Source organism: Salmo trutta, unplaced genomic scaffold, assembly GCF_901001165.1.
Source record: "Salmo trutta unplaced genomic scaffold, fSalTru1.1, whole genome shotgun sequence".
NCBI lineage: Eukaryota > Metazoa > Chordata > Actinopteri > Salmoniformes > Salmonidae > Salmo > Salmo trutta.
Window position 1 is genome coordinate 67,946 of NW_021822739.1, and position 15,598 is coordinate 83,543.

General features: G+C 44.0%; 1 protein-coding gene across 1 annotated transcript in view; it reads left to right on the forward strand.

Moving 5' to 3' along the window:
• Positions 1–1,285: 1,285 nt before the first annotated feature.
• The window catches only part of LOC115184108 (rap guanine nucleotide exchange factor 5), a 67,730-nt gene continuing 53,417 nt past the window's right edge, over positions 1,286–15,598 (forward strand). The window contains exon 1 of the mRNA XM_029745099.1: positions 1,286–1,801. Within this exon, the coding sequence (XP_029600959.1) occupies positions 1,604–1,801 (198 nt within the window). The 5' untranslated portion in view covers positions 1,286–1,603. The remainder of the gene's footprint in view (positions 1,802–15,598) is intronic.

Consider the following 15,598-nt stretch of genomic DNA (forward strand, 5'->3'; position numbering starts at 1 on the left):
ACAAGAACATTTCTCAGGACATAGACATATTCGATATTGGCAGAAAGCTTAAATTCTTGTTAATCTAACTGCAGTGTCCAATTTACAGTAGCTATTACAGTGAAGGAATACCATGCTATTGTTTGAGGAGAGTGCCTAATTTTGAACATCAAAAGTCATTAATAAACAAATTAGGCACATTTGGGCAGTCTTGATAAAAAATGTTGAACAGAAATGCAATGGTTCATTGGATCAGCCTAAAACATTGCGCATACACTGCTGCCATCTAGTGGCCAAATTCTAAATTGCACCTGGGCTGGAATAATACATTATGGCCTTTCTCTTGCATTTCAAAGATGATGGTACAAAAAATACAAAAAGAACGGTTGGTTTTTTTCTTTGTATTATTTTTTTAGCAGATGTATTGTGTTATATTCTCCTACATCCCTTTCACATTTCCACAAACTTCAAAGGGTTTCCTTTCAAATGGTACCACGAATATGCATATCCTTGCTTCAGGGCCTGAGCTACAGGCAGTTGGATTTGGGTATGTAATTTTAGGCGAAAATTTGAAAAAAAGTGGCGGATCCTGTAGAGATTCTAAGGCAATATTTTTTTAAATCTATTTACAAATGAGACCTACCCAGCCATCATCACATGCATCCCGATGGGGTTCTGTAGGAGCTAGGGTGTGTAAAGGACTTTCAATGTCCCTTAGACCCAACTCTTCAGTCTGGCCCACCTATTCAATAACAGAAAGTACAGAACGGAGCAAGGAGAGGACGAGCACAACAGCAGACCAACCTGTGACAGACCACTCTGTGACAGACCACCCTGTGACAGACCACCCTGTGACGGCAGCACTGAATGTTCTTCTGAAAATATCTAACAACTAAAATATCTTGTGTCGGTCATTGTTGGAAAGTGAACCCAGATTCTTCCACTGTGTTTACCTCTGTGTTCTCTCAGGGGGTCCAACCCCCCCCCCCCCCCACCTCCCCCTGTCTACCACACCCCCAGTGTTCACCCACCCAGGCCCAGCCCACCTCAGCCAGCATGGACAGGGGGAGGTAGAGATAGTGGAACTTCCTCTGCAGGGGCTGGTCTTGAGTGCTTTACCAGATGTTTCCTGATCCCCTCTCTCCCCCTCTCTCTCTCTCTCGCCCTCTCTCCCTCCCTCCCTCCCTCCCTCCCTCCCTCCCTCTCTTCCTTCCTTTCCTCCCCTCCCCTCCCTCTCTCTTTCCCTCCCTCTCTCCCCTCCCTTCCTCCTTCCCCAGCAGTGAAAGGGAAGGGAAGGAGGGAGTAGCAGTCAGTCTCTCTCTCCCTCTGGATCTAGTCATATAGAACAGAGGCACCTGGAGTCCTTGCTTCATAGCCCTCTCTATCCCTCTATTTCTGCATCTGCAGGCCAACCAGAGAGCCAGCCGGAGCTGTTGTTGGTGCTTCTACAGGGATCTGCTTTAGCTCAGTGAGAGGAGGCCGTAACTCACCTGCACTCACAGACAAACAGCCAGACAACTAAACACACTCAAGGTTGCCCGGCCCATCCCCCTCACACACACCTTTGGAGTACACTGTGAGAGAGGAGGAGAGGAGTACACCGTGCTGGTTCTACTCTATAATAATGTCGTGGGACTGTGGACTGAAGTACATGTTCTCTGTGTCCCCGGCGCTGCAGCCGGGGGGTGGGGGTGTGTGTGCCTTGCACGACAAGGAGGACCTGTCCCGTTTGGAGATGGTCCAGAGACTGGCCAAGGACGGATGCCGCTTCCTCCAGAACCACAACAACAGCAGCAAGGCCGCCCCGGAGAGAACAGCAGAGGTGGGAGACAACATCACGCTGCATTCACAGAATATTAACACTGTGACAGAGCTGGAGAAATCATCACACTCTCAAACACTGTGACAGAGTTAGTCTAGAGAAATCATCACACGCTCAAACACTGTGGCAGAGTTAGTCTAGAGAAATCATCACACGCTCAAACACTGTGGCAGAGTTAGTCTAGAGAAATCACCAGACACTCAAACACTGTGACAGAGTTAGTCTAGAGAAATCACCAGACATTCAAACACTGTGACAGAGTTAGTCTAGAGAAATCACCAGACACTCAAACACTGTGGCAGAGTTAGTCTAGAGAAATCACCAGACACTCAAACACTGTGGCAGAGTTAGTCTAGAGAAATCACCAGACACTCAAACACTGTGACAGAGTTAGTCTAGAGAAATCACCAGACACTCAAACACTGTGACAGAGTTAGTCTAGAGAAATCACCAGACACTCAAACACTGTGACAGAGTTAGTCTAGAGAAATCACCAGACACTCAAACACTGTGACAGAGTTAGTCTAGAGAAATCACCAGACACTCAAACACTGTGGCAGAGTTAGTCTAGAGAAATCACCAGACATTCAAACACTGTGACAGAGTTAGTCTAGAGAAATCATCACACACTCAAACTCTGTGACAGAGTTAGTCTAGAGAAATCACCAGACACTGAAACATTGTGACAGAGTTAGTCTAGAGAAATCATCACACGCTCAAACATTGTGACAGTTAGTCTAGAGAAATCACCAGACACTGAAACATTGTGACAGAGTTAGTCTAGAGAAATCATCACACGCTCAAACATTGTGACAGAGTTAGTCTAGAGAAATCACCAGACACTGAAACATTGTGACAGAGTTAGTCTAGAGAAATCATCACACACTCAAACACTGTGACAGAGTTAGTCTAGAGAAATCATCACACGCTCAAACACTGTGACATAGTTAGTCTAGAGAAATCATCACACGCTCAAACATTGTGACAGAGTTAGTCTAGAGAAATCACCAGACACTAAAACACTACACTCTTAGAAAAAAGGGTTCCAAAAGGGTTCTTTGCGGAGGGATAGGGTTCTACCAAGAACCGTTTTGATCAGAAGAACCCTTTTGGAAAACCAGTGTTCTTTGTAAGGCAAAGGGTTCTACCTAGAACCTTTAACATCCTAAGAACTGTTTTTGGAAGAAAGGGTTCTTTGGAAGGCAAGTAGGGTTTTACATAGAACCAGATATAATATTTCCCAGCTCTATTGCAGGGAGATTTTCAGATGTTTGGTTTTACTGTAATATCTTTGTTTTGCATGTACATTTATTAATTTGGATTAACTTTATGCTACACATTGATAAATAACATATCCTTTCTGTTGGATTTATTGCACCCGTTACTGAGATGGTTGTTCCAGTTTAGATGAATGAGGTAACCTCAGTATTCAATCTTCCCTATCCTGGCAGTCATTTTGAATACAGGTTGCAGGTGATTAACAATGTTGGATATCCTAACACTGGCTGGGTTCCAGTAGGAATGATCCTAACACCACTGTGTTAGGATATAACTAGGCCCTCAAATAAAGGCCTTATGATATATGTTATGTATTGTCAAAAATAATACAATTGTCTGGTTAAACCATTTATAGAGGATCCTAGGAAGAACCGTCCAAAGATAAAAGGGTTCTCTGAAAAACCCTTCATAAACAGTTCTAAGAAGAACCCTTCATAGAGGGTTCTACCCATCACTAAAAAAGGTTCCCATATGGGGACAAACCGAAGAACCCTGCATGGTTCTATTTAGCAGCTTTTTCTCTAAGAGTGTTCCGTATGACTGAACGAGGGGGAAGGAAAAGGGATGTGGGTACTGTAGCAAAACTAGTTATCAGTTTGAACAATACACAAACGTGTCTGTTTTATGATTGTGAGCCGTCCTGAGATGACACATGTACATCATTCAACAAGTCATTTAGTCACTGCATCTATTTCATATGAATGAAAGTAAAAGCATGTGGGGGCAAAATGTTTTGGAGAGTGGGTATTCCTCATACAGAAGTTGTGACTATTGGCTTTGTTACTACTGTAATTCAATAATGTAGTAGATGAAAGCACTATCTTAATGAAGAAACATAGTCCCAGTTTATCTCACGCTAAATTGCACAAAGCATTATTTTATCAGTACAGTATCAGCTGCCTGATACTGAGTGGGTGTATCAATAAGTCTCTAATTCAAATGATACTCTTATCTTGTATTCTAATTGTATCTATCCCAATTAGCATACTATTCTCTAACACACACAGTCCCACTACATTAGATACCATGTCTGACATTCTCTAACACACAGTCCCACTACATTAGATACATTAGATGTCTGACATTCTCTAACACACAGTCCCACTACATTAGATACATTAGATGTCTGACATTCTCTAACACACAGTCCCACTACATTAGATACATTAGATGTCTGACATTCTCTAACACACAGTCCCACTACATTAGATACCATGTCTGACATTCTCTAACACACAGTCCCACTACATTAGATACATTAGATGTCTGACATTCTCTAACACACAGTCCCACTACATTAGATACATTAGATGTCTGACATTCTCTAACACACAGTCCCACTATATTAGATACATTAGATGTCTGACTCTGGGGCATACAGTTCCTGTACAGTACCGTGTGTGTGCTTGTATATGTATGTGTGTTGCATGTGTGTGTTGCATGAGTGTATGCTGTACTGTGTGTTGATTCATAATGCTTATAAGCACCACTCCCTCTAGAGCACCACTCCCTCTAGAGCACCAATCTCTCTAGAGCACCAATCTCTCTAGAGCACCACTCCCTCTAGAGTACCACTCCCTCTAGAGCACCAATCTCTCTAGAGCACCAATCTCTCTAGAGCACCAATCTCTCTAGAGCACCACTCCCTCTAGAGCACCACTCCCTCTAGAGCACCAATATCTCTAGAGCACCAATCTCTCTAGAGCACCACTCCCTCTAGATCACCTCTCCCTCTATAAGCACCACTCCCTCTAGAGCACCACTCCCTCTAGAGCACCACTCCCTCTAGATCACCACTCCCTGTATAAGCACCACTCTCTCTAGAGCACCACTCCCTCTATAAGCATCACTCCCTCTAGAGCAACACTCCCTCTATAAGCACCACTCCCTCTAGAGCACCACTCCCTCTAGATCACCTCTCCCTCTAGATCACCTCTCCCTCTATAAGCACCACTCTCTAGAGCACCACTCCCTCTATAAGCATCACTCCCTCTAGAGCACCACTCCCTCTATAAGCACCACTCCCTCTAGAGCACCACTCCCTCTATAAGCATCCCTCCCTCTATAAGCACCACTCCCTCTATAAGCACCACTCCCTCTAGAGCACCACTCCCTCTATAAGCACCACTCCCTCTAGAGCACCACTCCCTCTAGAGCATTCCCTCTAGAGCACCACTCCCTCTATAAGCATCCCTCCCTCTATAAGCACCACTCCCTCTATAAGCACCACTCCCTCTAGAGCACCACTCCCTCTATAAGCACCACTCCCTCTATAAGCACCACTCCCTCTAGAGCACCACTCCCTCTAGATCCCCCTCTCTAGAGCACCACTCTCTAGATCACCCTTTCTAGAGCACCACTCCCTCTATAAGCACCACTCCCTCTATAAGCACCACTCCCCCTAGAGCACCACTCCCTCTAGAGCACCACTCCCTCTATAAACACCACTCTCTCTAGAGCACCACTCCCTCTATAAACATCACTCCCTCTATAAGCACCACTCCCTCTAGAAGCACCACTCCCTCTATAAGCACCACTCCCTCTATAAGCACCATTCCCTCTAGAGCACCACTCCCTCTATAAGCACCACTCCCTCTAGAGCACCATTCCCTCTAGAGCACCACTCCCTCTATAAGCACCACTCCCTCTATAAGCACCACTCCCTCTAGATCACCCCCTCTAGAGCACCACTCCCCCTAGAGCACCACTCCTTCTAGAGCACCACTCTCTAGAGCACCACTCCCTCTAGAGCACCACTCCCTCTAGAGCACCACTCCCTCTATAAGCACCACTCCCTCTAGAGCACCACTTCCCCTAGAGCACCACTCCCTCTAGAGCACCACTCCCTCTATAAGCACCACTCCCTCTATAAGCACCACTCCCTCTAGAGCACCACTCCCTCTATAAGCATCACTCCCTCTAGAGCACCACTCCCTCTATAAGCACCACTCCCTCTAGAGCACCACTCCCTCTATAAGCATCACTCCCTCTAGAGCACCACTCCCCCTAGAGCACCACTCCTTCTATAGCACCACTCCCTCTAGAGCACCACTCCCTCTAGAGCACCACTCCCTCTATAAGCACCACTCCCTCCAGAGCACCACTCCCTCTAGAGCACCACTCCCTCTATAAGCACCACTCCCTCTAGAGCACCACTCCCTCTATAAGCATCCCTCCCTCTATAAGCACCACTCCCTCTATAAGCACCACTCCCTCTAGAGCACCACTCCCTCTATAAGCACCACTCCCTCTAGACCACCACTCCCTCTAGAGCACCACTCCCTCTAGAGCATTCCCTCTAGAGCACCACTCCCTCTATAAGCATCCCTCCCTCTATAAGCACCACTCCCTCTATAAGCACCACTCCCTCTAGAGCACCACTCCCTCTATAAGCACCACTCCCTCTAGAGCCAACCATTCATCCAAATGATCTTAACTTGTCATCTGGTATTATTGGATGGTTCATATCCGGTAATGCCTCTGCCAGGAGGATCCCTCCAGGAACAGGGTTGGAGTGAAAACCTCCAGGAGGATCCCTCCAGGAGGATCCCTCCAGGAACAGGGTTGGAGTGAAAACCTCCAGGAGGGTATCTCTCCAGGAACAGGGTTAGAGTGAAAACCTCCAGGAGGGCATCTCCAGGAACAGAGTTTGAGAACCCTGCCCTAGTGAACCAAGCCTACTGCCTGTCCACTCACTTGTTATTCTGAGAACTAGAAGGATCTGTGAGGGGAGTATTATTATGTCCTACGTAACACTCCATTCAGTTACCTTGGAATACACCTACTATAAGAGCTATATGGCAATGATTGACAAACCTCTAGCTAGCTACTGTGACTGCCTTATTAACCTGTTAAAAACAAATGAGATTCATTTTGTTCCTAACAACCGTATACTTATAACCACCATGACGTCAATACCGTTATCTGAATCCAATCTATGCTTTATCAGTGTTATTGGGTGGTTAAGAGCGCTCACTCAATTTTGTGTCAAAATCCAACAGCCTATTGGAACGCTTGAGAGGAGGTGGTGTCCCGATTGGCTAGCTCGGTGTAGGGTGAAGTTGCCCCTAGATGCTGATCTCAGGAAAATGTAGCATTTTGCCCACTAATGGTTAAGGTCAGGACTGCAGGAGGGAAGCTGATCCTAGGTCTGTACCTAGAACCACCCTGGAGCGCTGAGTCCATGATGGCCTCAGTTCTTCCCTTCCTGCCTGGCCAGCTGTGTCTATCTGTGCAGCAGAACGGCACAGCAACAATGGCAGGAAGAGCTGACGTAAGTTCCACAGGCCCCTGGCTGGCCCCACCGTGGGCTGGCCCCTCAGTCTCCCCACCATGCAAAGACATTGAGTTGGTTTCAGGGTGGATTTCAATGCAGCAGGTCCCTGACCTTTTCTCCAAAACACTGGGGATGAGTCCCAAACTGCACCTTTTTCCCTATATAGTGCATTACAATTGACCAGAGCCCTATGGACCCTGGTCAAAGTACTGTTGGTCACTATATAGGGATCCATTTGGGACGCAGCCTGGAGCAGGGTTGGTTACTGTAGCCCTGCCTGTCATAATTCACCACAATGAACGTGACTCTACTGTACACCGTAGCATGGCCTTAAATGCCATCTTAGATGTGATAACATCTCCTTGTCGTTGTGTGTTCTTTCAGTAAATGTCACCTTCTTATTCAATAGGACGAACTCTTCTAGGTCAAGTGGGTGTCTCAAGTAGGGCTGTGCCCTCAAACCTATTTTTATTCTCAACCTTTTTAATATAGCCCACATCAAAAGAAAGGAGAACATGTTTTGTTGGCGGGATTTGAGTTGGTTTATAATAGATAAGATTACAGGCAGGGCATGGCTTTGAAATATGAAGAGTTCCAGTTTAAAGGAAAGGAATTATGAAAAGACGCCACAACACATACAGTAAACAGTACTCTTTACAGTATACAGTACTCTCCGTAACATACACTGACCTCTACCCTCATGAAAACATCCTAGCAGTGTCCTACTAAACCTGGAAAGTGGTGCAGTTCTTGCTCTGATAGATGTTCTGTTTACATCGACCTGTTGGGGAGTTGAATTACTGTATACAGGAAGGAAGTCGGTTGGACTCTCAAGAAGCAGTGTCACTTGCCATGTCATCATAGTAATGCAAAATGCATCATCATGATGATGATGTGGCAAGTGGGGCGGCAGGTAGCCTAGTGGTTAGAGCATTGGGCAAGTCACCGAAAGGTTGCAAGTTCCAATCCCTGAGCTGACAAATAAAAAATCTGTCGTTCTGCCCCTGAACAAGACAGTTAACCTACTGTTCCCTGGTAGGCTGTCATTGAAAATAAGAATTCATTCTTAACTCAGTTGCCTAGTTAAACAAAGGTATAAAAGAGTGACACGTTGCTCCTTGAAAATCCTTCATCTTTGCAGCTTGACTAATTCTTAACGAAAATACCAATCAAAAATATGTTTTTATTACAGGATCTGGCTTGAACGTAGTCTGAATGCTAAAGCAACATGTTCTGAAATGCAGTTAGAAAAACATTTCCTTCATGAAGAATAATAATGCATTCCATGTATTCTACACCTATTCTAGTCTGTTACCGTTGTAGTTCTATGCCTTGCATTTTCAGGGGCAGCTGTGTACTTATCTCTGTGTATACTCGTATTGCTCCCTCTAACGCCGTTGTAATCTATAGCACCTCCATAGAAAATGCACTTGCTGAGCATTTTTCATTCCTAGCCTACCAGGACAAATCCATTTTGAACACAGAGATAACTCTCCACAGTACAGTACATACAGTATCTTAGCACTAAAGCCAGTGTCCTACATGTTGTTGTGAATTGGTGATTTTTCAAGTCTGCCAGCACAGCATAATGTATGGTACTAATTATGAGACTTGTCTTCTTACTGGGAAGCCTGTATTGATATGGAAGGTTATTGCTGCCAGGTCATAAATATTCCACAAGCTTATGTTTCCCTATCTTAGATAACTCCTATGTTTTCCTAAAGGATTCTGTAACAGTGGATCAATGTGTTGATCCTCAGACAGTCTTCTTTGTTTTCTTGTTCATTTAAAAAAACGTGTTTGTCCACTTGCAGAATAGAACAGTTTGAGATAATGTGCAGATGTCATGTTTATCTATTTTCATCACAGTGCCAATTCCCAGAGACGGACTGGAGGTTAACGGCCTAAGCAGGAATTTGAGTAACTCACTTCTGGATAGTAACCCAGACAGACTTGCATCACATTACTTCAGTAAAAACCACATACTCTAACGATGTGCACCTTAAGGTCTTCTTCCACTGTCCTCGGATGTAAAGTCTTCTCAGTGAGAGAGAGAATTATATGTGTATCTGTGTTCTATCAAGACCCTGGAGGTCCTGCTGAGGACTTCATAGCGAACATGTTTGAGCTGCCTCAGCCGTGGTTACACAGAGAATGCCGACACTCAGCATCCCTTAAGCCTGCATGGTGCCTCTGGACGGGAAAATACCGTCTGGAGTGTTTCCATTTAGAAAGCTGTTACTACCCTGACTTAAAATGTTAAGTGGTATCAACTTATCACACGTACGTTTTGTCAGCTCAACTTGATTTCTTCGGATTTCACATAACTTAACATTTCTAAGCAGTCAATTTTGAAATTTGAAATAACTAAAGCAAGGCAACAGAGGGAGCTTTACTGGTTAGCCACAGTAGTGGGTTAGGAGTTCAGCCTAACTGGACAGATAGTGTTTCTCCTCCACAGTGTTTATGTTAGGAAACATTCTAGTGGTACTGGAGGTCACCTCCACCACTTCTACAGGAACACTGTGTCCCAGAGAGAGAGAGAGGAGGAGGGGAGATGAGAGGAATAGATAGAGAGAGGACGAGGAGAGCAGGAGAAGAGAGGAGAGGAAGAGAGGAGAGAGGAGGAGAGGAGTAGGATGAGAGAGAGAAGGAGAGAGAGAGAGGATGAGAGGGAGAGATAGGAAGGAGAGAGAGAGGAAGAGAGGAGACAGAGAGAGAGGGGAGAAAGAGAGGAGAAGAGGAGAGAGATGATAGAGAGAGGAGATAGAGGGAATATAGGAGAGAGAGGAGAGAGAGAGAGGAGAGGAGAGAGAGGAGAGATGGAGGGAAGAGAGACGAGAGGGGAAAGAGAGAGGAGAGAGAGGGAGAGAGAGGAGAGATAGAGAGAGAGAGGAGAGAGAGAGAGGAAGAGAGAGGGAGAGAGAGGAGAGAGAGAAGAGAGAGAGGAGGAGAGAGAGAGGAGAGAGAGGAGAGAGGAGAGAGAGAGGGGAGGGGAGAGAGGGGGAGAGAGGAGGGAGGGAGAGAGAGGAGAGAGAGAGGAGAGAGAGAGGAGGAGAGAGAGAGAGGAGGAGAGAGGAGAGGAAGAGAGAGAGAGGAGAGAGAGAGAGGAGAGAGAGAGGGAGAGGAAAGAGAGGAGAGAGAGGAGAGAGAGGGAGAGAGGAGAGAGAGAGGAGAGAGAGAGGAGAGAGAGGAGGAGAGAGAGAGGGAGAGAGAGGAGGGGAGAAGAGAGAGGGAGGAGAGAGCGGAGAAGAGAGGAGGAGAGAGAGAGAGAGGAGAGAGGAAAGAGAGGAGAGAAGAGGAGAGAGAGGAGGAAAGAGAGAGAGAGGAGAGAGAGGAGAGAGGGAGGAGAGAAAGAGAGGAGAGAGAGGGAGAGGAGAGGGAGAGGAGAGAGAGAGAGAGGAGGAGAGGAGAGGAGGGAGAGGAGAGGGAAGAGAGGGAGGAGAGAGAAGAGAGGAGAGAGAGAGGAGAGAGAGAGAGGAGAGAGAGAGGAGAGAGGGGAGAGAGAGAGGAGAGAGGAGAGAGAGAGGAGGAGGAGGAGAGAGAAGAGAGGAGGAGAGAGAGAGAGGAGAGAGAGGGGAGAGGAGGAGAGAGAGAGCCGAGAGAGGAGGAGAGAGAGGATGAGAGAAAGAGAGGAGAGCGATGGAGAGAGCGACCGAGAGAGAGAGAGAGAGAGAGATGAGAGGAGAGAGAGAGAGGAGAGAAAGAGAGAGTTGCCACTCTGCCTCATTAAAAACATCCAGTCTGGAGTGGATGGCCAGTGCCATTTGTTTATAGATGGACACTTGTGATCACAGAGGCCAGCCCATCCACAGAGTAGCACAGCAGCTGCAAAGACAGGATCAATAACTGTTTGGGGGGGGGCACGCCTGGCCTGATGCTGGTTGACCGGTCAAAGGCACTCTCTGATTCTACACCCGAGTTAGGTTTACTGTTCAAGGTGCCATAGCACAAAATACAGTGTCTGTCCTTAAGGTTGTTTTTTTAGAGAAGGGGTTCTCAAACGTTTTGGGGCCAGGGACCCCTTTTGTGATAGCAAATTCTTCAAGAAGCATTGCCTGATGTGAACCATGCCTCGAACAAAAGAGATCTCAGAAGACGTCAGATTAAGAATTGTTGACTTGCATGCAGCTGGAAAGGGTTACAAGTATCTCTAAAAGCCTTGATGCTCATCCGTCCATCAGTCCACAGTGACATTACACGTCATGCACTGCCAAGCTGTTGATTGCTGTGGATCAGTGGATAATCTGATGATGTTAAATACTGTACAACCTATGGTTGGAAACGTACATGAGGTGACATCCCCATGTAGGTTTCAGATTAAGTAAGCCTTGTCCGAGCCAGAATGCCCCATAGGGACAGGAGCCTAGCCCCTGTTTCTGTAGTGTGCAGCACCTTGATGTACAAGTAAACCCCCTGGACAGGGCACTAGTCTGTCACAGCGCCTGTCACAGGGTTCATAGAAAGCAGCTGTGTTGTTAAGCTTTTGTCATGGTGTGAAGCAGGATGCCGAGAAGCACAGCCCTCAGATTCTGGGAAACTGTTATGTTCTGCAAATCCCACCTTGACTCACTGTCTGCATCCCAAATGGCACCCTATTACCTACATAGTGCACTGTTTGTCACCAAAGCCCCTATGGGCCCTAATCAAAAGCAATGCACTATGTAGGGAATAGGGTGCCATTTGGGACACAGCCACTGTACTGTGTAAGGAACTGCCAATAACATTACCATTAATGGTCTTTTTGGATACGCATGAAAAAATCCCTCCCTGTAAGATCTGCATCAGAGACTGCACCCTTTTCCCTATACAGTGCACTCCCTTTGACCAGGGGGATAGGCTGCCATTTGGGATGCAGCCCAGATCTGATTGTTCTGCCTGTGTTGGGGAAAGTGCTCTGCTCATTGATGGACAGCTTTTTACTTGTGTGGATGTGCATTAGTTTGTGTATGTATGTGTGTGTGGCCATGCTTTGGGATCAGTTGAAGTGTGTCAGGAAGTGGTGCTGTGCTGAAGGTCCCTGGATGCCTCAGTGCAATAGTCAATTAGAGCAGAAAACTGCAGCCACTTCCAGCCTGTCTGCCTGACTAATGGCATGCAGAGGCTTGTGTTGACTGGTGAGTGTGTGTGTGTGTGTGTGTGTGTGTGTGTGTGTGTGTGTGTGTGTGTGTGTGTGTGTGTGTGTGTGTGTGTGTGTGTGTGTGTGTGTGTGTGTGTGTGTGTGTGTGTGTGTGTGTGTGTGTGTGATGTGTGTGATGTGTGTGTGTGTGTCTGCGTGTGTCTACCTGTGTGCGTGCGTGTAGCATGCAGTAGACTCCTCATTATGAAACACTAAGTACTTCAGTCCAGACCCAGCAGTGTCAGTCATTCAACAGGCACCAATTACACCAGCAACAGACATGATTAGAATGTGCATGGCTACTGTACTCACCACCTATTAATCTACTGTATTCACCACCTATTAATCTACTGTACTCACCACCTATTAATCTACTATACTCACCACCTATTAATCTACTGTACTCACCACCTATTAATCTACTGTACTCACCACCTATTAATCTACTATACTCCACCACCTATTAATCTACTGTAATCTACCACCTATTAATCTACTATACTCACCACCTATTAATCTACTATACTCCACCACCTATTAATCTACTATACTCCACCACCTATTAATCTACTATACTCCACCACCTATTAATCTACTGTACTCACCACCTATTAATCTACTGTAATCTACCACCTATTAATCTACTGTACTCACCACCTATTAATCTACTGTACTCACCACCTATTAATCTACTATACACACCACCTATTAATCTACTATACTCCACCACCTATTAATCTACTATACTCCACCACCTATTAATCTACTATACTCCACCACCTATTAATCTACTGTAATCTACCATCTATTCATCTACTGTACTCTACTATATATTAATATACTGTACTCTACCACCTATTAATATACTGTACTATACCATCTATTAATCTACTGTACTCTACCACCTATTAATCTACTGTAATCTACCACCTATTAATCTACTGTACTCCACCACCTATTAATCTACTGTACTCACCACCTATTAATCTACGGTACTCACCACCTATTAATCTACTGTACTCTACCACCTATTAATCTACTGTACTCCACCACCTATTAATCTACTATACTTCCCTACCTATTAATCTACTGTAATCTACCACCTATTAATCTACTGTAATCTACCACCTATTAATCTACTATACTTCCCTACCTATTAATCTACTGTAATCTACCACCTATTAATCTACTGTAATTCACCACCTATTCATCTACTGTACTCACCACCTATTAATCTACTGTACTCACCACCTATTAATCTACTGTAATCTACCACCTATTAACCTACTGTAATCTACCACCTATTAATCTACTGTACTCACCACCTATTAATCTACTGTAATCTACCACCTATTAACCTACTGTAATCTACCACCTATTAATCTACTGTACTCCACCACCTATTAATCTACTATACTTCCCTACCTATTAATCTACTGTAATCTACCACCTATTAATCTACCGTACTCACCACCTATTCATCTACTGTACTCTACCACCTATTAATCTACTGTACTCTACCATCTATTAATCTACTGTACTCTACCACCTATTAATATACTGTACTCTACCATCTATTAATCTACTGTACTCTACCATCTATTAATCTACTGTAATCCACCACCTATTAATCTACTACACTCCCCCACCTATTAATCTACTGTAATCTACCATCGATTAATCTACTGTAATCTACCATCGATTAATCTACTGTACTCTATAACCTATTAATCTACTGTAATCTACCATCTATTAATCTACTGTACTCTACCATCTATTAATCTACTGTACTCTACCATCTATTAATCTACTGTACTCTATAACCTATTAATCTACTGTAATCTACCATCTATTAATCTACTGTACTCTACCATCTATTAATCTACTGTAATCTACCATCTATTAATCTACTGTAATCTACCATCTATTAATCTACTGTACTCTACCACCTATTAATCTACTGTACTCTACCATTGATTAATCTACTGTACTCTACCATCAATTAATCTACTGTACTCTATAACCTATTAATCTACTGTAATCTACCATCTATTAATCTACTGTACTCTACCATCTATTAATCTACTGTACTCTACCATCTATTAATCTACTGTACTCTATAACCTATTAATCTACTGTACTCTACCATTGATTAATCTACTGTACTCTACCATCGATTAATCTACTGTACTCTATAACCTATTAATATACTGTACTATACCATCGATTAATCTACTGTACTCTACCACCTATTAATCTACTGTACTCTACCATCTAGTAATCTACTGTACTCTAGAACCTATTAATCTACTGTACTATACCATCTATTAATCTACTGTACTATACCATCGATTAATCTACTGTACTCTACCACCTATTAATCTACTGTACTCTATAACCTATTAATCTACTGTACTCTACCATTGATTAATCTACTGTACTCTACCATCGATTAATCTACTGTACTCTATAACCTATTAATATACTGTACTATACCATCGATTAATCTACTGTACTCTACCACCTATTAATCTACTGTACTCTACCATCTAGTAATCTACTGTACTCTAGAACCTATTAATCTACTGTACTATACCATCTATTAATCTACTGTACTATACCATCGATTAATCTACTGTACTCTACCACCTATTAATCTACTGTACTCTACCACCTATTAATCTACTGTACTCTAGAACCTATTAATCTACTGTACTCTACATCTATTAATCTACTGTAATCTACCATCTATTAATCTACTGCACTCTACCATCTAGTAATCTACTGTACTCTACCATCTATTAATCTACTGTACTCTACCATCTAGTAATCTACTGTACTCTACTATCTATTCATCTATTGTACTCTACCATCTAGTAATCTACTGTAATCTACCATCTAGTAATGTACTGTACTCTACCACCTATTAATCTACTGTTCTTTACCACCTATTAATCTACTGTACTCTACCACCTATTAATCTACTGTACTCTAGAACCTATTAATCTACTGTACTCTACATCTATTAATCTACTGTACTCTACCACCTATTAATCTACTGTACTCTACCACCTATTAATCTACTGTACTCTAGAACCTATTAATCTACTGTACTCTACATCTA